Source organism: Emys orbicularis, chromosome 8, assembly GCF_028017835.1.
Source record: "Emys orbicularis isolate rEmyOrb1 chromosome 8, rEmyOrb1.hap1, whole genome shotgun sequence".
Lineage (NCBI taxonomy): Eukaryota > Metazoa > Chordata > Testudines > Emydidae > Emys > Emys orbicularis.
Window position 1 is genome coordinate 67960335 of NC_088690.1, and position 26241 is coordinate 67986575.

The 26241-nt window shown below is 55.2% G+C and overlaps 1 protein-coding gene across 1 annotated transcript; it reads right to left on the reverse strand.

Annotated features, from left to right (window-relative positions):
- Nucleotides 1-625: 625 nt before the first annotated feature.
- On the reverse strand, nt 626-26241 carry LOC135882269 (myomegalin-like). Its single transcript, XM_065409114.1, has 5 exons — nt 26203-26241; nt 25847-25957; nt 8953-9029; nt 2801-2924; nt 626-802 (listed from the first exon to the last, which is right to left on the reverse strand). The coding sequence occupies exons 1-5, from the start codon at nt 26239-26241 to the stop codon at nt 626-628; spliced, it is 528 nt and encodes a 175-aa protein (XP_065265186.1).

The following is a 26241-nucleotide window of genomic DNA, read 5'->3' on the forward strand; positions in this document are numbered from 1 at the left end:
CCGCTAAAGGGCTCTGTGCTCAGCGCAGGACCCAAGGCAGCTTCACATCACCTTTGCAGAACTGATTCTGGGGCCAGCCAAGGCGTGGGTCAGTCCCCAGAGTAAATTAGAGCACGCTCATGGTTTACGACTGACAGCTCCTAGCCCAAGGGGCTGTTCGTGGAACAGTCCGGAGGGTAGCGACCTGCTGGCCACACACCTTCCCCCACCCATGCCCCTGTGCTGGAGGTGCTCTGAGGAGCCGGGGAGTGCACAATCACTATGTTGTCTGTACAGTACCCAGGGAGTCCCCTTATGTGGCTTAACCCATCCCAGCCAGCCAGTACCACCTGCTCTGCGACCACCTGGCTCAGCCAGACACTGCCCCTTAGCAGGATCCCCCCAAGGGCTCACTGAGCCCTGACTCTGCTGGATGCCAACCCCCACCCCATCCTGCAACCCTGCTCACCCAGGCAGTGACTGGTCCTGCTGTCATGCGGCCCAGTGTGGCGCAGCAAGCGCCACTCTGGGGTCTCCGAGACAAGGATCCCTCTTCTGAACTCCCCAGCTGGGCTACCTGCTCTGTGGGCAAGGGGCCACCAGCCAGGAAGCAGCAGAGGCAAGTCACTGGAGTGACCACGGCTACCTACTTGTCCTTCTGGGCCAGTGCAGCACAGTGATCATCATGCAGAACCTGGGCTCCTCTCTTCTCCTCCTCCTTGGTGAGCTCCTTCAGCTTTTTGGTTAGCTCCAAGCAGCGTCCCTTCTCAGCCTCCGCCAGGGCTGCTGACCTCTCCGCCTCGCTCTTTGCTAATCTGGCCTCCTGGGGATAGAATGTGACATGAGCCAGGCTACTCACGCCACCCAGGCAGAGAGCCACAACCCCACTGGCTTGTGAGGGGAAGGAGAAGCAGCAATACCAGTCGGCGGCTGCTGCATCCAGTGAGACCAGACGTGCTCCCTCCTGTAGGCTTCAGGGTTTGGGCGGAGGATGAAGGGCTGGGCCTATTGACCTGAGCTGCTGCAAGTGATGACTGAATTGGGGCCACGCTACAGTCGCTAGCAAGTAATGCATCAGTGCTAACATTCGTGGGACCTGCAGCTGACATTCGAGTTCAAGTCCCACCAGGAGCTGCACTACAACCCGTCCTCTTCAAACTCGCTTCAGCCTGTCTCTGCGAGGAAGGGGCTCCCTGCTGAATTGGGACTAAAACCCAACAGCTGCGTGCCCTGGAAAGCTCACTTGGAGCAGGCTTACTGGGCATCTGCTAGGGCTCTGGGACTCTGCAACTCGCTCCCCACCTCCCCTCTGAAACAGCCTGAATTAGATGACATGCTGCAAATGACACCTCTTAGAGAGGACGCGAGCTCAGGGCTGGGGTACGTATGCTTCCCACAACGATGGAGGGTTTTCTGGAGGTGGCTGTAATGCTGCTGGGATACAACTGTGTTGCTAATGATGTGTTAGGGTGCCCAGAGCTGGGGCTGGGCAGCTTTTTACTGTTATTTCATTCTAAAGAAATAATGACGCCCCGCTTACAATGTACCATCCCTATGGGGCCACATGGGGACAAGCAGGGGATACTGAATGCAGGCTGCTGGTGAGACAAGTGCAAATTCCTCCCTGCAAAACACCGTCAAGTCCTCCCAGGACACTCGCTGCCTTAAATCCAAGAAAGGAGAAATATCACAAGAATACAAAAAATGTTTAAAATCCCTCCCCTGTGATTTCAGGTGCCTCTATCCTTTTCACTGCAGCCATGATCCCCTGCCTTCATTTACAAAGCCTCTTCTCTCCAGTTCTTTATTGTAAAACCCAAGGAAATTAAGTGAAAAATAAAAAACCTGATGTGACTGCGATGGGAAGGTTAAATGCAAACAACGCTATAACAGCAACAAGGAAGGTTCTCCTAGGGCCAGCTGCGCTCCCACAGTATGGATTACATCCTGGCCAAGATGTTCAAATATAGGGTGGCTCCTAAATCTAGATGTAGGCTCCTAAAGAGGTGGCCTAATTTGCAGAAGTGCCGAGCGCTCAGCAGCTCCCACGGACTTCAGCTGCATCTGTGTAATTATTGTATGAAGGAGGAAGCTGCGTATCTTCACTAGAACTGATGGGGTCATCACAAGTCTGTGTCCATGACCCAGGGGAGTCTCCCAGAGATGCCAATCTCTGCACCTGTCGAAGGAGACGAGAGCAAGGACAACACCAAGCTGGGAGGGGGAGGCTACGCTGACGGGTTCTCTCATACCAGGATGGCAGAGCTGCCCTTCCAATGGAAAGAACAGGAGGTGGGGGTCAAGGGCCATGGAGTCCTGCGACTGGTTCCTAATACCCTGCAGGTAGCCACCCTGCAGGCCTGGCTCCCTCACCCATGTGCTGTGGGTAAAGAGAGAACAAGCTGGAGGGCTCAGAGCTCTGTCTGCTGTAGATACAGAGGGAATAACCAGCGGTTCCCTAGCCCATTGGGGTAGAGGAGAGCAGCTGGGGCCTCAGATTTGTTCCCAGTTTCCCGCAGGCTAAGGGGAGTCCCGAGGGACCGCGAGCTCCATTCCCCATAAGCAAAGAAAAGTCACAGGGGCCAAGAGTCCTGCTCCTTGTGTCCCATGGGGGCCTTGCCGTGGGGCCCAAAGCTCATCCCACATGGCAGGCCCAGAAGAGCTGAGTCCCCTGGGATTTGGGGAAGAAACTGGGACTCCAGAATGGGCAGAGGGGGGTGGCAAAGAGAGAGAGCCGGGCCCCACTTGGTCTCAGGTAGCTCTGTGCTCCTCTTCCCTGGCTAACGCCACACGGCTGGGGCGCATGCCCCACCCCACTCACCTCCTGCAGGAGCTGGATCTTGTTCTCCAGGAGCTCTGACACGTGCTCCGTCTCTTGCTGCCGCTCCTCGTACCGGCGCCGGAGCTCTGCTTCATTGCGACTGGTCAGGTTCTCCGCAGCTGCCCTGCAAGACATGGCACCTGCATGTCAGAGCAAGGGGCAGCCCTGTACCGCCTGGCGGGGGCTGGGCTGCAAGTCAAGCTGTCCCCCCACAGCCGCCTTGGCTCGCTCTACTCTGTCAGTGTCACAAACGGGGCCCAGACCTGGTTCCACCCCCAGCACGGCTCTGGGAGGCCCCACCTGGCGCTAGCAGCACAGGGAGAGCTAGCGCAGACCAGCATGTACAGCCACACACTCAGCTGCGCTGAGTTGGGTGAGCATGGGAGGAATAGCAGCGACTGCTCTACTCCATTGCTGCACCAGGGCCACAGCAACAGCTGCAGACTGCAGAGAGCTGAGCGTGGCCTGCTGGTCCCCAGCACCCGGAGAGGGACTGCGGGGGAGGATGGGGCACTAAGCCAGCTCCCAAAGGATTTGGGCCTGATTCCCCACTGCACCTGTTTGATGGCACAGAATCAGGCCCCGTATGCTCACCTCTCCCCAGGTGGGGATCCAGGGTCCAGATCTGAGCCTGGTCTCCAGCTTCAGGCAGTCAGGGCTGGGGCATGCTACACAGACATCAGGCGATGTACCAACCCCTCTGACCTGTTCCACTCTGGCCCCCCCAGTGCAGGCAGTTGGAACAAGGAAGGTGTGAGGAAGCGGGAACACTGAGGCCCCAAGCAGAGCGGATGGGTCTCCTGAGCATCACACCAGCTAGCCCCTGGCCGGGGAGGGGCGAAGAAGAAGAGGAGCAGGGGAAGGACCCTAGCATTCTGGAAAGGCACCTGTGAACCAGAGGGGACACACTTTCCCCGGCTGTGCTGCTGCCGATCACAGCAGGGAGCCTCCCCTCACTGTGCAATGATCCTGGCGTCCCAGGTACTGCATGCTGCCAGGCTGTCGCTCCATCCCTCTTCCCTGCCATTCCAGCGAGGTTCCCCCACAGCCCCCACTGCTGCAGCATCCTTCTGCCAGGAGCAGCAGTACGGCCTGTGCTCTCCCCTCCCAAGTGCATGGCCAGCTGCAAGCTTACAAGGAAATCCAGTGTAACAGGGGCTGTCTTTCCATTCTGTGATTGCCCAGCACATAGCACCATGGGGCCGTGGTCCCTGACTACAGCTCTGGGATGCTACTAGGTTTCCATTCAGTTGCCTGCCAGGCTGGGATAGAATGGGCGCAAACACTTGATCTATCTGATTGCCTCCCTTTTCCCATACTCTGCCTAGATCACTTGTCTTTCTGGACTGTTCAGAGCTGTGTCTTCATATGTGCAGCACCTAGCATGACAGGGCCTCGCATCCAGATTGGTGTCTCTGGACTCAACTGTAATGTGAATATTCAATGGGAACAAAACGTTTCCTTCTCTTTACCTGCCTAGATCTGAATTCAGAATTTCTTGTTGTTCCCTGTCATGTCCGTCATCAGACTGAGCCACCCCTCCCCATCCTGCTCATAGCAACTGGGACATCAGCCGTTCTCCCAGGGGACACAGCACTCAGAACATGGCAGGTCACAAAGGGAAAGGGCATATTTTAAACTGGGAAGGTGACTGTCGTGTGAGCAGCTCCTCATCCGTGGGTTCTATTCCTGCTTTGGGGACTTCTGTGACACTGACTTTTATTTTTAAATACAAAAGCTTTGCAAAGTAGCAGGGGTGGGGGAGAGATTCACGTGCTGAAAAGCCCATGGGATTCCATCCTGTTTGCAAACAGACTGTGTTCCTGTCCTATGCGCAGAGTCAGTGATGTGCCCCCAGCCAGCACAGGAATCTCCCTGCCCTCTGGGAAACAGGTGGTGCCCAATTATTTTTAGTTTACAAACAGCTGTGCTTGCTCATGCTGCGTCTAGAATGTTAAACAGTATCAGCCTCTAAGCCCGCATCTCCCTGCCTCCATTGAGACGTACAGCACATGGTCAAACCCTCTCCAGTGCTGACAACTCTTGGGATTTTGGAATGAGAATGGGGAAGGGATCTTCAAGCCCTAGCTCCTGGAGTCAGGTGATTACATGAGACCCTCAGCTTTCATGCAGAAAACTAAGTAAGTTGTGTGTCCTCCTGGTTGCAGAGAAAAACACAAAAATGTGGCCTGACTCAACCCTGAAGGCTCAGAAACTAGAAGACAAAGAAACCCAACCCAATATTTGTTATTGTGAAAATATCATGATTTCTGAGCCAACTGCGTGATTTTTCAGCGCTTGGAGCTGGCACTACTGCCTCACTCTGCCTGTTCTCCTAGTCCTTCCTGGCTGGGGATGGGCTGAGAAAGGGGCCTGCAGGGAGCCTGGGAAACACGCTCTTCCAGGGACAAAGGCCCCGCTTACACAAGGCAGGGAGATTAGCAGGATGTCTGATGCACTGAAAAGCAAATCTCTGTTAAACAAACCGCTTGGAACACAAGCCCACGGAGCTGCTCTTACAGGATCTAAGCCTGGACGCTATTCCTGGGTGCCTAAGGGTCCTTTGCCTGCATTATTCAAAGAGCAGTCATGGGGGGAAAACTAGACCTGAATGTAAAAGACTTCTCTGTGTGATGCTGTGCAAACAGCACCTCTAAAAGGGGCACGAGAGCAGCTCTCCTGCAGCCGAGCACCCCCGGGACAGCTTCCCAGCTCAACAGGCCCCTCGCTGGGATGTGTCATCCCTACCCCCACACGACCTCGTTTGTATTTTTAATTCCACATGGATGCCTGCGCTCTTCAGACTGCGCTACTGACATCAGCGAATCTCCCTGTCAGTACAGCAGAGCAGAGGCTCCTGGAAAGCAAGGCCTCCATCTCAGAGAACAAGATCCAAACTCTCGCCCAGGAAACTGGCTGGGGTGTGAGCAGGGCTCGAGAAGCACCAGCCAGGTCTCCCTGGACAGCCCTTCCAGGCAGCAAGAGCACGCTGCTCTCACAGCACCACCGTACCCTGCCTGACCCTAGGCAGATTGAGCAGGGCTCTCAAACAGCAGCCCATCTCCCACTGCAGGAGCCAGAGACATTCCCCCTTCGCTCCTAGCAGCTGAGGAAAAGCCCCCAACCCTCCCAGCAATGGGTGGGAAAAGCAAGGAGTGTGCACCCTGGGCTTCCCACCAGGCAGCTGCCCTTGGACCTCTTGGCTACCTGTCTTGTCTAGTGGGTGTAGTCCTTTGGCTAGCAGGCATCTGGTCAAACCAGTAAAGGTTACTGAGATCTGGCCCACAAGTGGTGAACAAGGGGTTAAGACGAAAAGCAATGGCTCAAGTGAGGGGGAGGGGTCTATGAAGGTGCCCCAGCCCCAGGGATCAGTCCTGCGCAATTTGACACTGGAGACCCAGATGGCACAGAATGGAGTCGTCCCAGGGCAGGGATAATGCAGAGGGGCTAGAAACATGAGCTGACAATCAAAGCACAGATTTGGCTGGCACAAGGCAGCTAATGCACGTAGGGGAAATTATCGGAACCAGAGAGAGATACTCGAAGGGAAGAGACCGGGATTGAGCACAGAGAGCAGGGGAGAGGGCCACAAGGGTGACTGAGGTTGCAATGCAATATGGCTCCAAAAAGCCAATGCTGGAGACAGCCAGTCCGTGAGGACTCTGGCACCACCACACCCAGAAGAGCACACCACCTCTGGGCCCCTCAGCACCTGACAGAGAGGGACACATTGGGGGAATTTGAGGGGATCAGGGAGCTGGAGGGACTGGCTGAGCAACCACTCAGGGGACGTCTACACAGTGGCTAGGAGGTGGGATTCCTGGCTCGGGCTAGCCGCCCCAGGATGTCTCTCAGGTCTCCGACGGGTTCTGAAGCAGGGCTGGGGGTGGGAGCGTCACACTTCCAGTCGCTGTGCAGACCTACTCTACGGGGGGTCAATCTCCAGCAGCGAGGGGCTCCTAAGGCTGGGTACAAGGGGTGTTACCTGATGATGATCTGAGTGTTAGAGCCCCATTACCAGCTGGACCGGAGAGGGCACAGTGGGGAACCTCTCTGAACCGGTAGCTGGCTGGCCTAGCTGGCTTGCTCACTGTAACGGCTGAGATCTGCTACTCAGCACCTTCTGCCATCCAGTCAGAGTATTTCCATTTCAGAACAAAGTAATCGCTGCTAATCAGACACTGAAAAATCTCCTTGATGTTCCTGCCTGGACGGTGTTTCTACAGCCCCCATTTCCCCCCTCCCCCACTTCTCTGCTTTGCCCACTGTGCACACTTAGCTCCATCCACCCTCTTTCACGTATCTGCTGCACCAGTCTCACACGTACCACTCCAGCTGCCAATCTGAGTTGCCATTAACTCTCCCCTTGAGTGCCACAGGCCTGGCTCTCGCTGCGTAGAGCTTTACGCCCAGGACAATGGAAAGGGCTTTTGACAGCTGGGAGGCAGAGCCAGGTCAGCAGGGCATCGGGGCTGTCCCCCAGGATCCCTTTCCCTTCCCCTGTGCCCTGCTCCCCCAGCGGTGGTGGGCTGGTGGCCCAGTGCAGAGCCCAGGGGAGTGCTCTGCTGAGAGTTTGCTGAGCAGGTGGCTCAGTGCGATCCGCAGGGAGCATGAGGCTCTGTCCCCGCAGGTGGGGGCCATGCTGGGGGGTGCTGTTGCTTCATGCAAAGAACGAGCATTCGGGCTGCACAACGGCTTTATTTATGTTTTCCTGTCGCACAGCTGGAACCACAGCAGCCAGAGCCCATAGTACAGTGTGGCCTGCCCTGCCCCGGCACTGCCGTACCTCCCAAGACGTAGGGTGACCACTGGGCCCTGCAGCCTTACACAGCTCCAGCGGCCGCTCTGGGCACAGGACTGGGAAGTGCTCTGGCTGCTGCAGAGAAGGAGGGCAGAGAGCGGGTTGGAGCTGGGTGTGACATTGCACTCCACATGATTTTATGAAAATATGCTAATAAGTGTGAATATAATATAACTGGAATATGCTTCATGCAAAAAGGTCTCTTGTAAGGTATCATTACAAAGCTTATAATCTACTGAGTGTGTTCATCCTATTTGTATTCTTGTATCTGAAACTAGAAATATGAAATATAACTCTGAGGTCCTATTGTAATTATGCAAAGTGTGGGCCATTAATGGTGGTTTGGAATCTTGATGGCTCCCATTAACCAGGACAATTGACTATAGATGGCTCTGTTTATTTGCAAGCCTTCCTGTGAGTCAGGCCAGGAAGAATGAAGGCTTGGGGGTCTCACAGGACATGTGACCATGTCACCTGGTACTGGAATCCATCTTAAACCTGGTGCTTTTCCATTTAGAAGGAGGAGTGGGGACCCAAAGAGACAAAAGATTCCCGCCTTGTGCCAAAGCTATAAAAGTGGGTAGAATAGAACAGAAGCTGACTGCAGTCATGAGAAATCACCTGAGCTGGAACAAGGACTGTACCAGGGGAAAGGATTGGGCCCAGACTAGAAAGGAGTCTGGTCTGTGAAATAAACTTATTGGAACATCTCTGAGGGTGAGATTTTATCTGTAATCAGTTTTTTAATGTATTAGGCTTAGACTTGCGTGTTTTTGTTTTATTTTGCTTGGTAACTTACTTTGTTCTGTCTATTACTTAGAACCACTTAAATCCTACTTTTTATATTTAATAAAATCACTTTTTGCTTATAAATTAACCCAGAGTAAGTAATTAATTCCTGGGGGAGCAAACAGCTGTGCCTATTTCTCTATAGAGGGCGGACAATTTATGAGTTTACCCTGTATAAGCTTTATACAGAGTAAAATGGATTTATTTGGGGTTTGGATCCCATTGGGAGCTGGGGGTCTGGGTGCTGGAGACAGGAGCACTTCTTAAGCTTTTTTCAGTTAAGTCTACAGCTTTTGGGGGATGTGGTTCAGACCTGGGTCTGTGTTTGCAGCAGGCTAGCGTGTCTGGCTCAACAAGGCAGGGTTCTGAAGTCCCAAGCTGACAGGGAAAACGGGCTCAGAGGTAGCCTCAGCACATCAGGTGTCAGTCCCAAGGGGGTCTCTGTGATTGAACCCATCACACTGGGTTTGCTCAGCTCCCCCTCTCAGCATCACACCCTGAGGATGGGCACCTTTGCAGGGCTACAAGGCCTCGCTGGCTGCCTATGGACAGTGTCACTTACCAAGCCTTATCTAGGGTCTGCTGCTTCTCCTGGAGCTCTCGCTTCAGACTCTCCACTTCCACCTTTAGCTCGATGTTCTGGGAGGAGGAACAGACAAGCAGTTACCCTCACACCCCAAGTGCCCCGTGACCCTGCCACTTAACCTCCAACCCTGCCCAGGGCCTAGGGACCCCCAGCTCCCATCCCTTCCTGCACATCTGCCGAGCCGTTCAATCGGTCCCCCTGTAAGCAGTTCCTGTCAGAGATGCTCCATCACCCTGGTCCTGGACAGCCAGGTCACCCGCAGAGAAAAGGGCCTGGGTTAAGCATCTCCTCTCAGCCCTTTGTCTCCCAGCTCACAGAAGCTGGTTGCCTGGAGGGGAGGTTCTCCCCTGCAAGTCTCCTGGCTGCCAGACACAGCCGCTGGGAGCCTGTAACAAATCTCCCACCTTTTTCCCTGGCTGGTCCCACAGAGGCGGCTTTGGGGTTTGTCCAAATCCAGCAAACCAGCAATCCCCAAACGCTGACTTTCCCAGCGCCCCAGCTGGCTCTTCAAGACCGAAACCCCTCTGCAAACATTTATACCAGGCTCCTTGCTACCTCTGCTGAGCAGCTAACCCCACCACCGCATGGACCTGATCCAATACAACTATGCCCACTGACTTCGAGAGGCCTGAATCAGGCCCCATCTAAGTAAAATAGGGCCTAGTGTCTTCCCATCCCCAGCAGCTGGGCTGTTGTCCCCAGCACACCTGTCTAAACACCAAGTGAGCAGTTTCTGCTGCGCCTAGCTACACTGACTGCACCTGGATCCCCTGCAAGGAGGGTGGACAGCTGCTGTCGCTCTCCTGCCCAGCCCTGGAAGGAGCTCTGGCCACACCCCCTCTCCTTGCGAGTGGATCAGATCTCTTCGGGGGTTGGACAGGAAACCTGTACAGCGGCTGTAGGCGACTCAGTAGGCAGCACTCTTCCCCTGAGTCAGAGCGTCCTGTAGCATGGCACTAGGGGGCTCCGTGCAGCCGGAGGGGCTGGCTTTAACGAGAGACAGCACACAAAACTCTTTCCATTTATGGTCACCAAAGCTCCTGGGGGGGGTTGGTTGTTTGGTGAACCCCGGCATCCTGGCTAGTCTCCATTAGGGACCATTATGTCCTGCTTCCCTAAATCCACCCAGCAATTCTCACTAGATCAGGGGTCCTCAGGACAAATTTTTTGGTGGCCTCAGAGGGCAGCCACCAACTCTTGCTGCTGGCAGCTCTCACACTTTTTCCTAAAATACTTAATTAGCTCTAGGAAAAACAATTAAATATGCACATGTACATGTCCAAATCATGGTCATTTATTTATTGCTAGCTAGTAAGTCGGCTCTGAAAAGTGATACTTGTATGTTTGTTAATATCACTTTTCACAGCAGACTTACTCAGCCCCAGCAAGCCTGGGGACAAATTAAGCCCTGGATGGGGAGTCGGGGTAGGCAGCAGGGGCAAAGGGTGATGGAATTGGGGGGGGGAGACAATGGGGGGCCAGAGCCTGAAGCCCCACAGCCAGAGTCTGAAGCTCTGTGGGTGGGGGATGGGGACGGAGCCCGAAGCCACACGGCCAAAGCCCGGGGCCCGCTGCCATGCAGCCGGAGCCTAAAGCTCTGTGGCCAGAGCCTGCTGCCCCGCCACCCCAGGGGTGAAGCCCAGAGCCTGAGCCCCACTGCCTCCAGCTTTGTGCCCACCTGTCTCCAGAGTGGGGGCAGGGCCCAACCCCTGCTTGCAGCCCCAGCAGCCAACACCAAGGCGATTCATCCAGGAACAACAGAGAAGGGGAATGGCCGCTGCTTTTCCCCCACCCCCAGTCACAGCCCAGGGGACTGTGGCCACAAGAAAAGCCCCTAGTGGCCGCATTTGAGAAATGCTGCACTAGACACCCCAGTGCCTCACTTTCTAAGATGGAGATTTCGTCTTGGACACCAGGGCCGGCTCTAGGTTTTTTGCCACCACAAGCAAAAAAAAAAAAAAAAAAAAAAACAACCTCCGGGAGTGCAACTGCCAAGCAAAAATTGTGCCGCCCCAAGCACATGCTCGGTTTGCTAGTGCCTAGAGCTGGCCCTGGACACCTCCCCTCCCCATGCCAGTCCCACACAGTCCCAGATGAGCTGGACAGGTTGGTTACAAGAGACAGACGTGCAGTACAGAAAAAGGCCCCTGCAGTGCACTGGGAGCAGCCTGTCCCATTGGGTGTCTGTGCTGTTCAGTTAATTTCCTCCCGCAGGGGCAGGTCCCTACATTTCCTGGGAGTGAAGCTCCCCTTGTTACCTGCAATTCCCGCTGCTCTGTTCTCTCCAGTCCCTGCGCAGTCTAGTTCTGCTCTCATAGTGTTCACTAACCCTCCTCGTCCCGCCCTGCTCCCTGCAGCTGCACCCTGGGCCCTGTGCTATTGAGCTGGTGTGGTGTATACAGCGAAATGCTTGACGTTCTCATGGATTCCAGGCATAGCTGGGGGAGAACATGGGGGTGCAGTGCACTAACTGGCATGGAGCTATGCTACTTGGTCTTGAAACGGGGAGGGAAGAGGGAGTCAGGAGAGGTTTTGATAAGTGTTTCGCGCAGATGAATGCATGCAACGCAACCACACCCCTCCCGTGACTGGGGGGAGTCCGGAGCAGGGGACCCAGACTGCGCTGTCAGCCTGACTTTCCACCCATTCGCACCACAACAAGTTTTTTCAAGGTGCTACGTGACCCAATTGTTTTTGAGCCGCTGGTCAGGGGGAGGGGAGCAGCACAGATGGGGGCAGCTGGACCTGGGTTTGGCCCACAGGTGGGTGGTGACAGGCCCCGCCCCTCACAGAGAGCATGAGTGAGTATTCATGGTGCCAGTAGAAAACACTCGGCCCATCCCCAAGTTCAGAGTAAGGCAGGTTTGGCTGTAGACTAGCATTTACAGAGGAGATGAGCTGGCTCTGCCCAGGGAGAGGACTGAGCCTAGCACGTGTTTTATATCGCAAAGGGGGATAAAGACAGGCCGTAATGACGCACCGCAAACAGGAATGGACAGCCAGGGCCGGGGGGGAGCTGTTGGGCAATGCAGACCCACTGCAGTGCCCTGCAGGGGTGAGTCCCCACTGAGCTGAATGCTCTGGGGCAGGTGGGCAGGAAAAGGGCTGAACACAAGCAGATGCCACAGCATGTTATTAAGCCACCAGTCTGCTGCCCAGCCAGGATGCCTACAGCTCTGGAAAAGATACATTTCTCACTCCACCTCCATGCACAGCACATGGCCATGGCAAGCCTCTGCGACGCACAGCTGTCTAGTTCTCCCTCAGCCACCATAAGCCAAGCTCTGCAGACCCCAGCATCCTTTTGATGGCTCTTCTCCAAGCCCCTTAGATTTTGCATGTACCTCTCTGGCATTAGAGTGGAACGTACCACTCAGAGTGCACTGCTGCCAGGGTGAGCTGGCCTTTTATGGAGGGGGAGCGGGAGGGAGGAGGGGTGTGGCTCTGGTTTTGCTCACCTCCCCAGGTGAAGGGGATGAGAGTACAGGGGTTACATGATGGGGGAGCATGTGGCTGAGACCAGGGCTGCCATGGGAGATAGAAGGACAGCCTGCAGGGGCAGGGGAGACAGCAGATTTAGGAGAGCTATCAAAGAGCAGGGGGAGCTGCTTCAAATGAGCCAGAGAGAGGCCCAGGCTGGCCAGGAAGGCAGAAGCCCTAAGAAAGGGAAACAGGATGGTTTGGGCTCTAGGGTGGACAGCCCAATGGTTTAGGATGCCATTGCAGGCACCACAGCAGAGGGAGGGGTCTCCTGATGTTGCCACCCTGTGAAGTAGGGCAGACACCTCTACCAATGAGGGGCAGGAGGGGCTGACAGGAGTCCAAAGCTCATCCCAGTAGAAGGGCCCCAGGCTGTCATGGAAGAGGGCAGACCCAGGAAGATGGGCTGTTCCTGAAGAGCATGTTTGTGCTAGGACTGGATTCCCTTTGTTCACTCCTAAGGGGTGTGCTCCGCCTTGGCTGGGACACCACAGTGCTGCTAGTTAGAGCTATGCACCTCCCCCTCAGATCTCCACCAGACACCACTGCTTCAAGGAGCGTCAATAGCTATATTAGGAGTCCAGTTTTGTACCAGGCAGCTCTCTGCCACAGTTAGCAGCATCTAGATAGGCCAATGCGGCGCAATAACCACCTTGGGCAACAGTGGGAACCTATTATGTGAGTTCATTCACTGTTCCCTTACGTGCTTCCCCCCGAATCTGTTTGTCACATCCACCAGGGAGCTCTCTGGGGTGGCCCCGTCTCTTCGTCCAATGCCAGCACATGAGGAGCCCGGCCCCTAGACACCACTGCCATTCTGCTAAGAAGAGACTGGCTGCCCTTGGTTCCTTTCAGCCGTCTGGTGTCTGACGAAGAAGTGAAACACTCACATCAGCAGAACATGCGGAAAGTCAGCTCTGGATCTGAGACGCTCTCAGCGGAACATAGTAACACGCAAAGCTGGCTCATGCGCCACTGAAGCCAAAGAGGATTGGGCCCCATGTGCCCCAAAACAGATCGGGGCAGATGTATTTCACCACATCCCACCATGCTCCAAAGCAGCTGGTGCTGGCCACTGTCAGGCTACGTCTTCACTACCCGCCTGAATCGGCGGGTAGAAATTGATCTCTCAGGGATTGAATTATCGCGTCTCGTCGGGACGCGACAATCGATCCCTGAATCGACACTTGTACTCCACCAGTGCAGGTAGGAGTAAGCGCTGTCGACGGGGGAGCCACGGAGGTCGATTTGCCGCCGTCCTCACAGTGGGGTAAATTGGCTCGGATACGTCGAATTCAGCTACGCTGAAATCGACCCCCCTCCCCCCTCCCGTAGTGAAGACGTAGCCTCAGAGACAGGGCAGCTGGGCCTCAGGTCTCAGCCAGTCTGGCACCTCCTTGTTATCCAGCTTGGGACAAATGCAGGGGCTGCCACTTAAACCAATGGCAGAACCACTCATGCTTGCCATGAGTTACTGGCTTATCTAGGATGCTCATCACCATGGTATCGAGCCACCTCAGGCTTAGTGAGCTAATCTTCCGGAGGCTAGGAAAGGATTATTATTCCCACTCAAAAGATGGGAGGCAGAGAGATGGGTGACTTGCCCACGGTCACAGCCCTGTAGCAAGGCTGGGAATAAATCCCAGACTCTGTCGTAGGGCAGGGCACTTTCTCAAGCTCACCCTCCCTAGGTGTCTTAGCCACACTACTGGCGAGAGGGGGTGAGTCACCAGGGGCCATTGAGTCAAACTTGCCCTGTCTGCAAGCCCAGTATAGTAGCTACATGTAGTTCTGTCTCCGGCTGAAGATTTGGACTAGCCTGTCCTAACTGAACACGTGATGGTCAGGGTCCAGCCGCCCAAGGGGAGAACAGAGGGTCCAAACCCCAAAAAATAAGCAATTGAGTCAACTGGCTGTATACAATGTTGTTGTGTATAAAAATGTCAAGGAAGGTCTCTTCTGAAAGCTTGTCATGTTCTGCACTTGATGGCCCTGGAGATGCGTAGACAGCCTGTGGTCATGAAATCATGTATCTGGGTAGAATTCAAACCACGTTCCTAACCTGTGCTGCAATGTTCAGCCCCACCTCTCCATGGGAGGTGGTCAGCTTGGCAGGGAGGGACTGCATCCCCAAACAGATGAGACTAGCTCCAAGCACCAATGTCAAGGCTAAATCCCCACTCTGGCACTTCGAGTGCAGAAGGTGGGGGCCCGCAAGTATTAAACTCCCAAGTTTACAGCTTTTCTCTGGTCTTGGATGAGTAGATGTTGCCACCACCCACTTGCAAAACCCCTTTGAGAACCCAGGAAGGCGCACTTGGGAATTCCTTCCTGTGGGGTACCCTCAAGCCCTTTCACACACACACCCCTCCCCCTGCCCCCCGGGGAACAGCTGAGAAAGAAAAAACAAAGGAAATCAGCTGTTGCCACCAGCTAATTAAACAACATGCACAAACCTCTTAGGACACAAAAATCCAATCCTGTTCTTAAAAAAAAGTAAATTTTATTTAAAAAGAAAATACATCTGGAAACTCAGGCTGATTCCTAGATTTAAAAAAAAAAGAGAGAAACTACAAGGATTAAGCACCAAGAATAACTTTCTTGGGGTCCAGTTTAAAGGTTACAAGCAAAACAAAAGCACGTGGGGTTAGCACAGAGGAGTCCACAAGCCAATAAGAAATAAAAAGAAATAAACCAAATCACGTTTTCCTAGACATTTCCTGATCTACTTAAATATTTGGGGTTTTAAATGAGTAGTTTCTATGTATGATACCAATGATTTTTCATACCTGGCCCCAAGCTTCTTACAGCATAGTTGCTGCCCTGTTCCCTCTCTCTGGGAGACAGACAAAAGGGGAGTCTTGTTTCGATTTTAAAAAGTTCTAGCCTTCCCATTGGCTCTTTTGGCCAGGTGCCCACACACTTCCTTTTCCCTATGCATAGCAGTGAGACTTTTAACCCTTTACAGGTAAAGCAAGTAGAGAACAGCTACCAGGGGTACGTCTTCACTTACATCCGGGTCCGGATGTAAGCAATCGGCTTTCTGAGTTCGATTTATCGCGTCTGGTTAAGACGCGATAAATCGATCCCGGATCGATCCCGGAAGTGCCCCGGATCGATCGCTGGTACTCCAGCTCGGCGAGCGGAGTACGCAGCATCGACGGGGGAGCCTTCCTGCCGCGTCTGGACCGCGGTAACTTCGGACTAAGGTACTTCGAATTCAGCTACGTTATTAACGTAGCTGAATTTGCGTACCTTAGTCCGAAGTGGGGGGGTTAGTGTAGACCAGGCCTAAGAGAGATTTTATAGCTAACTGGCTGGCTGGATGTCCATAAAAGGGAGCTACCCCCCACCTTCATTTATCACAACTAAGAATTGTACGACCCAAGAAAAGACAAGTAATGGCCCATTAAAGCTGATGGGAAAATGCTGACAAACCCTGACACTGAAAGTCTTGGAAAGCTAAGACAGGAGGGAATTGCCCCCACCATGAATCACCACACAGTGTGAGAAAGGCTGGGGGGTGGAGGGGGAAAGGGACATGCAAACCTTGTTAAAAGGAAAGGGGTGGAAGTGAAAGGTAACCAGCACTGAGGGCCAGGCTCGAAGGCAGGAGCTGTCTGTGAACAGTGGATTCCCTGCTTAGGACTCAGGGGCATGCTGGGAAGCTCAGCAAAGGTAACTTATATTAGAAAAGAGAGTTTTATCTACTGTGAAAGGGTAACACCTGAGGTTGCAGCTTCGGTTGTTTTCTGTGGAGCCTGTCTGTGTTCTTGTCCCCTGTCTATTTCAGCTCTGAATCCAGGGCTGTTCTATTAAATACCCCTAGTGTTTATTTTTACCCAAGCAGGTCTCTGCTGTGCAAACTGTGTGGTGTGTGCCAAAGTGAGCTGATAACTGGGGGCCAGTTTCACTCCTGCCAGGGTGACGATCCAGAGGAGAAAAGGCCGTGTGTCTGCTAGTTAAGAACTATGGGTGGATGGATTTGGGGGGACCGAGGACCAGAAGGGCTGTTGGGGGGGAACTAGGCTGCTGGAAAATCAGGTGGTGAGACCCTCCTGCCTGGCAGCCAGTTACTGGTATCAGGCTTTGAGCCAGAGCAGCACAGCATTAAGGCACCCAGGGTTACAGGGCAGGCAGGCACAGACCCCAACAGCTCTGGGTGCTCCCCAAACTGTCCCAGCATGAACGGGACTCATGCCAGCATTATCAAAGCTGGATGCCTAAATTTAGGCATCTAACTAAGTGGCTGACTTAACAGAGGAGGCCAGCCACCCCCACATTTAGTCAGGTCACTGATATAAGTGTCTAAATTTAGTCACCGCTGTTCAGACCAATGACTTAAGGGCCCACTCTGGGCTGTGAGGCCCCGGTTGTGTCCCAAGGCACCGAGACAGGAAATACAAAAGATCTCCGGGGCAGTGGGAGGGAGACATCAGGCTCTGTCCTCAATCTGCTTCCTGCCTGCTGCCCACCCAGTCCACCCCTGAAGAGCTCTCCAGTGGGGCTGTGAGGGGAGGGAGATGGGGTGACACCCCAACTCCACCTGGACCAGGGGTGATCACACCCAGGGCCGCCAAGAGCGGGTTTGGGCCCTGGTGAAAAAAATTTTTCAGGCCCCCCAGCAAGGGCGGACCGGCTAAACAGGGCCAACGAGGGGGGGGGGAAGCCGGGCCCCGGGCCCCCTTCTGGACCGCTGGGCCCTGGTAATTTGTACCGGCTTCCCCCGCATCTCGGCGGCCCCACACTCACAGCCTCCCTCTGGCTACAGCTCTCAGGGGCACAATCTCAGCCACACTTGTGCATTTAACAGTTACAATGAAGAAGTGAGGCCTGCTGCCCACAGATTAGAGATCACTGTCACAGATGCCTGGGGCCACATGCGGGGTGACGGGGAAGGGGGTGTAAACTACACCCAGCAGGCCCCTGAGTCTAAATGGGTGTCACGTTTTCACCTGCCCCCCCCCCCCTCCCCACCAGTGTAAGGCCCCTAAACACTCACTTGGACTTAAACTCATAAACGTCGTAGGCAGGGCCGGCTCTAGCTTTTTTGCTGCCCCAAGCAGCAAAAAAAGCGCCGCCCCCCGAGCCCCCCCGCCGAGCGCCGCGCCGCCCCCCCCAGCCGAGCGCCTCCCCCCCCGCCGAGCGCCGCGCGCCGGAGGCTCCCCCCCGCGCCGAGCGCCACCGGAACCCCCCCCCCCCAAGAGTGCCGAGCCCCGCGCCCCGCGCCGCCCCGCTGCGCCGCCGGAGCCCGCCCCCTGCCGAGCGCCGCCCGAACCCCCCTCCAGCGCCGCGCCCGCGCCACCCCCCCCCGCCGAGCGCCACGCGCCGGAGCACGCCCCCCGTGCCGAGCGCCGCCGGAACCCCCCCCCCCCCCGAGCGCCGAGACCCGCGCTGCCCCCCCCCCGCCGAGCGCCGCACTGCCGGAGGCTGCCCCCGCCTCCCACCGGAACCCCCCGCCGAGCGCCGCGCCGGCGGAGCGCCCACGAGGAAGGCCGCGCCGCGCTGCCCCCGCCGCCCCTTACCAGGTGCCGCCCCAAGCATGTGCTTGGGTGCCTGGTGCCTGGAGCCGGCCCTGGTCGTAGGGTGTAACTTACACTCTGCCCCGACACATCACTGCTGGATTTAGCCCACTGGGTGTAAAGCAGCAGCCTGGAGCCTCCGTTAGTGACTCACGTGCCAAGGCGCCAGCAGAGAGGAATGTAGCAAGAAAAGCAACTAACAGGAGGGGACAAGAATGTGTGAGCTCACCCAGCGCAGCCTCTCCGTACACTTCCTCCTGGCTCCGTGGAGGGCAAGTGACTGGTTCCCTTGCACACTTAGCACTACGGGGGGCATATGTAGGGCTAAGGGAGTTTGAGCGTGAGGATCTCCAACTCACATCCCCACCTCTCCCAATGGGAGACACTTTTAGAGAGTTCAGTGGTTAACTTTGCCAACAGCATTACAATTTGGATTCCCTCCTGCTCTCTACTGCTCTGACTGAGCCACGTTATGTTAAGAATATACGAATGGCCCTACTGAGTCAGAGCAAAGGTCCATCTAGCCGAGTATCCTGTCTTCCAACAGTGGCCAGTGCCAGGTGCCCCAGAGGGAATGAACAGACAGGAATCATCCAGTGACCCATCCCCTGTCACTCATTCCCAGCTTCTGGCAAACAGAGACTAGGGACACATTCCTGCCCATCCTGGCTAATAGCCATTGATGGACCTATCCTCCATGAATTTATCTAGTTCTTTTTTGAACCCTGTTATGGTCTTGGCCTTCCCAACATCCTCTGGCAAGGAGTTCCACAGGTTGACTGTGCGTTGTGTGAAGAAATATTTCCTTTTATTTGTTTTAAACCCGCTGCCTATTAATTTCATTTGGTGACCCCTAGTTCTTGTGTTATGAGAACTAGTAAACAACAACACTTCCTTATCTACTTTCTCTACTCCAGTCATGATTTTATAGACCTCAATCATATCTCCCCTTAGCTGTCTATTTTCCAAGCTGAAAAGTCCCAGTTTTATTAATCTCTCCTCATACAGAAGCCATTCCATACCCCTAATCATTTTTGTTGCCCTTTTCTGAACTTTTTCCAATTCCAGTATATCTTTTTTGAGATGGGGCGACCACATCTGCACACAGTATTCAAGATGTGGGCGTACCATGGATTTATATAGAGGCAACATGATATTTTCTGCCCTATTATCTATCCCTTTCTTAATTATTCCCAGCATTCTGTTTGTTTTTTTGACTGCCACTGCACATTGAGTGGATGTTTTCAGAGAACTATCCACAGTGACTCCAAGATCTCATTCTTGAGTGGTAACAGCTAATTTAGACCCCATCATTTTATATGTATAGTTGGGATTATGTTCAGATCATACACACACACACAAGCTAGATAAAACCATCAAATCCTCTTGCTGGAAAGATGTGATGCAATACGACCTTATTTCTTAGAATTCAGAACAAGAACACACAAGAACCCAAAAACAGAGAGCAACAAAGCAGGCTGCTCCCTACAGCAGAGAGGCACAACTCAGCCCACCTTGCTCAAAGCTTATTCCTGGGGGAATTCTGCGCCACTGCGCATGCACAGAATTCATGTTCCCCGCAGATTTCTTTTCTTCCTGCAGAAAAATTACTTTTGACAGGGAAGAAAAGGGATGCCGCAAGAGTGGTCAAGTGCCCCTCCCCAGCAATGCGATACATTGTTTCAGGTGCCCAGAGCAGCTGGCAGATAGGTAAATCACCGCGGGAGAGAAGGGGGGTTGGGGTTGCCCCAGCCCTGGCTCCTACCCTGCATCGGGCTCAGCTGGTAGTCCCGGGTGGGCTGAGGAGGATGAGGAGGAGCAGCTGGGGCCAGGTCAGACCCACCCACAGAAACCTCCCTTGGGTGCAGGAAGTTCCGCAGGCCATCCCCTCCCCCCTGCCGCTGCTTCCTGCTCCTATCACTCCTGAGCTGTGGGGGGAGGGGTCACTGTATAGGGAGCTGCTTCCTGATCCGCCCAACCCCCATGCATCTGAACCCGCCCTATATCCAGACTCCCCCCACCGAGACTCTCCCCCACATACCCAGAACCCCTGTACTGAGCCCCAAACACCCGAACCCTTACCCCACCGAGCCTCAACCCCCTCACCCAGACCCTCCTGCTGAGCCCCACCGCCCCCTGCATCCAGACCCCCACCAAGCTCCACCCCCCCATCTGGATCCCCCATCCCTGCACACAGACCACCACCCCTGAGCCCCCCACTCAAACCCCCACCCCAATGAGCCCACCCTGCACCTGGACCATCCCAATGAGCCCCCCACGCCCAGACCCCCACCTCACTAAGCCCCAACCAGCTGCATCTGAATCCCCACCCCACCAAGTTCCATTGCCCCAGCATCCAAATCCCCCCGCTGAGCCCTCCACACCCAGATGCCCGCTGCCAATCCCCATCCCCCCCAGACCTCCCCACTGAGCCCCTACCGCCTTCACCTAGACCCCCCTGCAGAGTCCTTCTGCCCCTGCACCTGGAACCCCCCAACAAGCTCGTGTACATCCAGATCCCCCACATACCAGGAACCCCCACTGAGCCGCCCGCACCCAGACTGCCCCACGCAGAACCCTCTCACTCCACACCTGGATCCTCCCCACACTAAGCCACTCCACACTTGAATCCTGCCAGGCTGAGCATGCCTGTCCAACACCTGGTTCGGGGGCCAGGGCTGGGCATGCATGCAAGACTGTCCTTCTCGCTCACTATCTTGGTGCTCTTGGCACAGAGGGGCAGGGCCCAGGGGTGTATCTGCGGCAGGCCTGGCCCTTGCACTGTATCACAGTTGGATGCTGCCTCACCACTGAGTCCGTGTCCCGGGGGGTGGGGGCTTCAGAGTGATCTCCCACCTCCCTATGCTCCCCACTGCCATGCTAGAGCCTCCATATTTATTTAATGACAAATAAAATATGCAGAATTTTAAAATATTGTGCACAGAATTTTTATTTTTTTGGCGCAGAATTCCCTCAGGAGTAGAAGCTGCACACTAACTGCGGGTAGGCTCAGATCGCATGCTTCCCTGCAGAGCATCCAAGCCTGCAAGCGGGACTGGAAACTTGCCCCAACCCCCGTCTGCACACACACACACACACACACACAAAGCGATAGCTTGCAATTCCAGCACGGTCCCCAACACACCATAAGCCAGTCCTAGGCTGTGGTTACTACAAACCAACTCTCTTGGCACTGGGTCCCTGACGGTTGCTATAGTAGGGACAGGAGCAGTGTGTTCTTCCCTGCCAGAGCCACTGCCTAGTTCTCTACATTAAATGCGAAGCCCAGGAGCAGCAGTTAGCATACCCTGAGCTGCCTGGCTGAGCACCCCAGCAAAACTTACTGCCTTGGGAACAGATTGTACGACTCCAGCTGCCTGCCCTCCACAGCAGAGATCAGCTGTTCCCTGCACAAAGCCGGTGTCTCCTACCCAGCCTTGGCCTCCTCCTGGTTTTTGGCCACATAGGCCAATCTTCTACCTGCTGAGTGGGGTCTGTTGGGAGGGGGCCTAGGTGGGCTGACCAGAGCTAGGTAGGAAATGGCTTTCCTGTCCCACAACAGTTTGAGATTTCAAAACCGTTCCTGTCCTCTAACAGGACAAACCTGGGATCTTTTGAATTTTTTTTATGACAAAAACCGAACAGCCTAGGTTCAAGTCCCTGTTCCAAATTAGGCAGAACAGGGATTTGAACTTAGGTCTCCCATGTTCATGCTTTAACCCCTGGGCTACTGTCTATTCCAGGGTAGGTGACTATTCCTCTCCCCTCCAAAAAAAAACCCCCATCTCTCCTGGCCCTGGGAAACCTTTCCCCATGAACGTTTTCTCAAAACCGGTACATTCCTGTGGACAGTTTAGGTTTTGACAAATTGCCATTTTCCAACGCGTCATTAATAAATTCCTGACCCACTCTAGCTGAGCTGGGCTAACACCAAACCTATTTAGCGCAGGTTTGGAGCGCTGCTGCTGGAGGGTCCCATGCAGCGTTAAATGTCCCACATTTGCTACATCACAATAAAGGTCAGAAAATTTAATTGCATGGGAGGCAACTCAAGGGACTTCCTGGCAGGATCCCACCTGAACAAGGGCGCAGCCTGCTTCAGGAGAGTGCTTATCCCGGTGCCTGGGTGTGCAGTGAGGTTCTGCACACTCCAAACATCAGATGAGCTACTGTGCACTGGAGAACTTGGACTCATCTTCCTGCCCTCTGGGCAGAGCAATGCGCTGGCACTCAAAGCCCAGATCACACCGAGTTCTACCAGCTGCCACGCTGCAGGCTGTGGGTAATGCTCCAGCCAGTTAGTTCCACACATCCTCCCAGTAACCGATCTATTTATAACTCCAGCTACCTGGGAACAGAGGCGGCTCCCTCTCCATTGGCTGGCAGCACCTGGCCCATTTTGCCTTCACTGTGCTTTTCACACACTGGAGGCAGAGGAGAGTTGTCAGCACTTTGCCTAGGTCTCCCACAGTGCAGTGCATATCCGCTCATGTGCAGGGATGTATGTGCATGCACATGAAAATAAGTGTGCAAGGGTGTGAGAATGATGGCATTGACATGCCTCAGTGCAAGTATGCAAAGACTTACGGCAGTGTTTGTGTGCACAGGGTGTGGCTGCATACACACAGGCAGGAGTGTGTGGATGCATGTGTGAAAGTAGCCCTGTGTGTGTCTGAAAGTATTAATGCATCTGCGCATATTCGAATCCACATGCACAAGGGGTAAGTGTGTGTGTGTGTGTGTGTGTGTGTGTGTGTGTGTGTGTGTGTGTGTGTGTGTAAAATCAGAATAACTACAGCTGGCTGCAGTGCAGAATGCGGTAGCTAAGCGTGAGCCTGTTGGCGTTCTCAACCCCCTTTCCAGTGGCTCACAGCTTTCTCAGCCAAATTGAATTTTGAGTTGAATGTTGCCACACATCCCCCTTCCCCATCTCAGACCCCCTGATCACTGTACCTGGCTTTGAGCTTGTGCATACAGTGCCCAATCATAACTTCTTTATCTGGGGCAAAGTGTGGGTTGTGAGAGTGACCAACAATGGCCTCCTGAAATGAAAGCGCGTTCTAACCTTCACCATGGAGAAACTAGCATCTTTCCCTAATGCCAGGAAATACCCAATATAACAATATGGCAAAGTTCATGCTGCTGCAGAAACCTTCCTTTCCTACATGTCTTAGCTTCAGGGAGCTTGATTTTTCAACTGTAATGATTAAGCAAGAGTGGGACTTTACCAGGCAGGGCCGGCTCCAGGCACCCAAGCTGGTGCTTGGGGCGGCACCTGGAGGGGGGCGGCGCGGCGCTCGGGCCGCCGAGGAGAGCGGGGCCACAGCCGGGCTCGCTGCCCTCCTCCCAGGGCTCCGACCACCCTCCCTCCCCCCGGCCGGGGCTGGCCGGCCACCCTCCCCCCCCGCGCCCTGCCCCCTGCCCCCGGCCGCCGGGGGGAGAGCCGAGCCCCCGCCGGGGCTCGCCGCCCTCTCGCCGCCCTGCCCCCGGCGCTCTGGCCGCCGGGGGGAGAGCGGAGTCCCCGCCGGGGCTCTCCCCCCCCCGCGCCCTGCCCCCGGCCGCCGGGGGGAGAGCGGAGCCCCCGCCGGGGCTCGCCGCCCTCCTCCCAGGGCTCCGGCCGTCCTCCCCTCCGGCGCCCTCCCCCCGGGCTCCGCCCCCCCCGCGGGGGGGGGGGGGCGGCGGCCGGAGGCTTTTTTGCCTCGGGCGGCAAAAAAGCCAGAGCCGGCCCTGTTACCAGGCACGCTTCGTTTTCTTCTTTCCTTCTGCTCTTGTCACTTAAATGTGACGGGGGGGGGGGAGTGGAGAGAGATTACAGCAAGGGGATTAGACTAAGTATGAAACAGTGGGCTGGCTTGGTAGGGCTGTACAAGGGTTAACAAGGTGAGGAGTCACCCATACTGTAATGCCCAGGTCTGGGTTATCTTCCCATTCGAGTCAGGGATTTGTCTCTGTGCCGCAAGGGGCCACCAGGGGAGGGGAAGGGAGCCCAGAGTTGGGAAAGTCCCTGTGTCATACTGGGGGATGGGTGTGTACCTGCCTCACACACCCGAGTTGTCCCAGGACCTAGCCAAGGCTGCAGTGAAAGAAGCTGAGGAATGTTTACCCCAGATAAAAGGGGGGGTCACTGCAGGGATGAGAGAAACCATCTGCTGGCTTTTACTGCGCTTCTCCCCATGGCATCGGAGCAGCCGGAGGGAGTCTCATGACTGGCGAGGACCCTATCTCTGATCACCAGACCACTCTGATCCCTGGGACAAGAGCAGAGTCAAAAGACTTCTCTTCCCTGCACCAACAGCTCCTGTTACACTGACCCTCCCCTGCTTCATTACACAAACAGCTGCTCCTTATTTTTCTTGTTAGCGAGAGCAGGGAGGGGACATCCTGGGCAAGGACAGTATCAGTGACAAAGGTAGGGCTGGCCAGCACAGGGGCCTGGTGCCCAGCACAGAGACACCGACTCTTGCGATGTGTGGTGTTCTTAAAGCCCCAGCTCCTGGAGTTGTGGGAATAGGTGAGACTCTCAACTTTCGCTCTTAGAAATAAGTTTCTAGCCCTGGTGCTTGTGGAGAAACACGGGCCCCAAAGAGTCAGCAAATTTTAAAAAAATCCCAATTCCTAATTTAAAAAAAAAAATCCCAATTCCTAATTTTTAAAAAAAATCAGGATTAAGCCACTGGTGGTTTTTGGGGGGGCCTGGCTCATAACTTGGAAACCCTTGGGATGGGCAATACCAGCAGCATGAACTGCATGGGGGGAGCAGTGGAGGATGGCTCAGGATGGGGGGCAGCATGGGCTGGTAATAGACATGGAGCAGAGAATCTGTGGGGTGGGGCTGGGGGCTAAATGGGGACAGACCATGGTGAGAGGAACAAGGGGGCTCTGGATAGAGGTTGGGGAAGGGTGTGTCTGTGCCTGCTTTCCTCCCATCAGGCTCCCACCAGAGACAGCTGTGGATGGAGCTGAGGAGAGGGGCTCTTGGGGGGAGAGAGCAGGCCCTCGGGGGGGGGGTGTCCTCCACTTGCTCACAGAATCACCCGACTCCCTGAACCCTCAACTGTGTGCCCTGTATTTGGTGGCTCCCCCATCACTAGTTTACGGGGATTTCTGCAGAAGCCCAGAAAGGGCTGATGGGGATGTCAATGCTGAGTCCCTGACATCTGATTCTCACCCCAGTGCCCAAGCCAAGACACAGCCTGACACCACCCTCCTACCCCCCCAGCGCATACACACACCATATCCTGGCACTGATCTGAGGGACTGGCAGAATAAACCCCTCAACCAGTGCCACCCCCACCCCTCTGCTTAGCACCAGAAGCCCCCCAGGATGCAGGTGCTGAATCCCCCTAAACTACACCCCCAGCCTCTGATCCCCTTAAAGACACAGCCCCTGCACTCCTACCCCTGTAAGTGACACACTGCCCCAACAGGTGACTGAACCCCTCTGACTGATTCACCCGAACCCAGCCCAAAATCTGTTTACCGGAGAAGTCCTCTCTCCACCTCCACTGGGTCCCACTCCCTCGGAGACACCAATCCACCCGCTGGGCCTGGATCATGTTAACCGAGAACCCTGTGACTCCTCCCTTCCCGCATAGCACACTGCTGACACACCCTCGCCCCAGCTCCTACGACGCCTCCCCGCCACCCTCACCCCAAATCCCTTCCAGTGAGACCCCATTCCACTCACAATGCTCTGGAGCCTCAGTCCCTCCCTGGCACTCCTGGCCAGCACCCAGATCCTGCTTACCACCCCCAACCAGGCCTGCCCCCAGGCACCCAAGCCCCCGCGGAGCCCAAACACCGGCCCCAGCCCCTGTGGGGCCAAAGACGCCGCGGCTGCACCATCCATCCCAGCCTGCTGCACTCACCCGCTTGTAGACGTCCTCCCGGCTGGCCTCATACTTCTGCTGCATGCGCTCCTCCAGGAAATAGATGCGCAGCTTGAGGCTGAAGTTCTCCTTCTTCAGGTCATTGAGGTGCTGGGACAGAGTACGGTAGCCGTTAGACATGGTGGGTGACCCATGGAGGGGGGCATCTCTGCACCCCCCCTCACTCAGGGGACATTGCCAAGGGAAGGGAGCGAGCCAAGCCCACGGGAAGCTGCTTCAGCCCACGGCAGCCTACGGAGACATGGTGGGGAGGCTGGAGCGCTCCCAGTCGGAGCCTCCCCACAGCTCAGCAGCTCCCACTGGGTGCAGGAGTGCAGCTCGCTTTCCTTTTTTACCTCCAGGAGATATCTGTGGAATCCCTGGCAGGGGAACAT

Coding starts and splice junctions, on each gene's coding strand:
- LOC135882269 (XM_065409114.1), bottom strand. CDS start 26,241: ATGTTCCCCTGCCAGGGATTCCACAGATATCTCCTGGAG. Junction 25,958..26,202: donor TCCACAGATATCTCCTGGAG/GTAAAAAAGGAA, acceptor ACTCTGTCCCAG/CACCTCAATGACCTGAAGAA. Junction 2,925..8,952: donor CAGACCCTAGATAAGGCTTG/GTAAGTGACACT, acceptor CATGTCTTGCAG/GGCAGCTGCGGAGAACCTGA.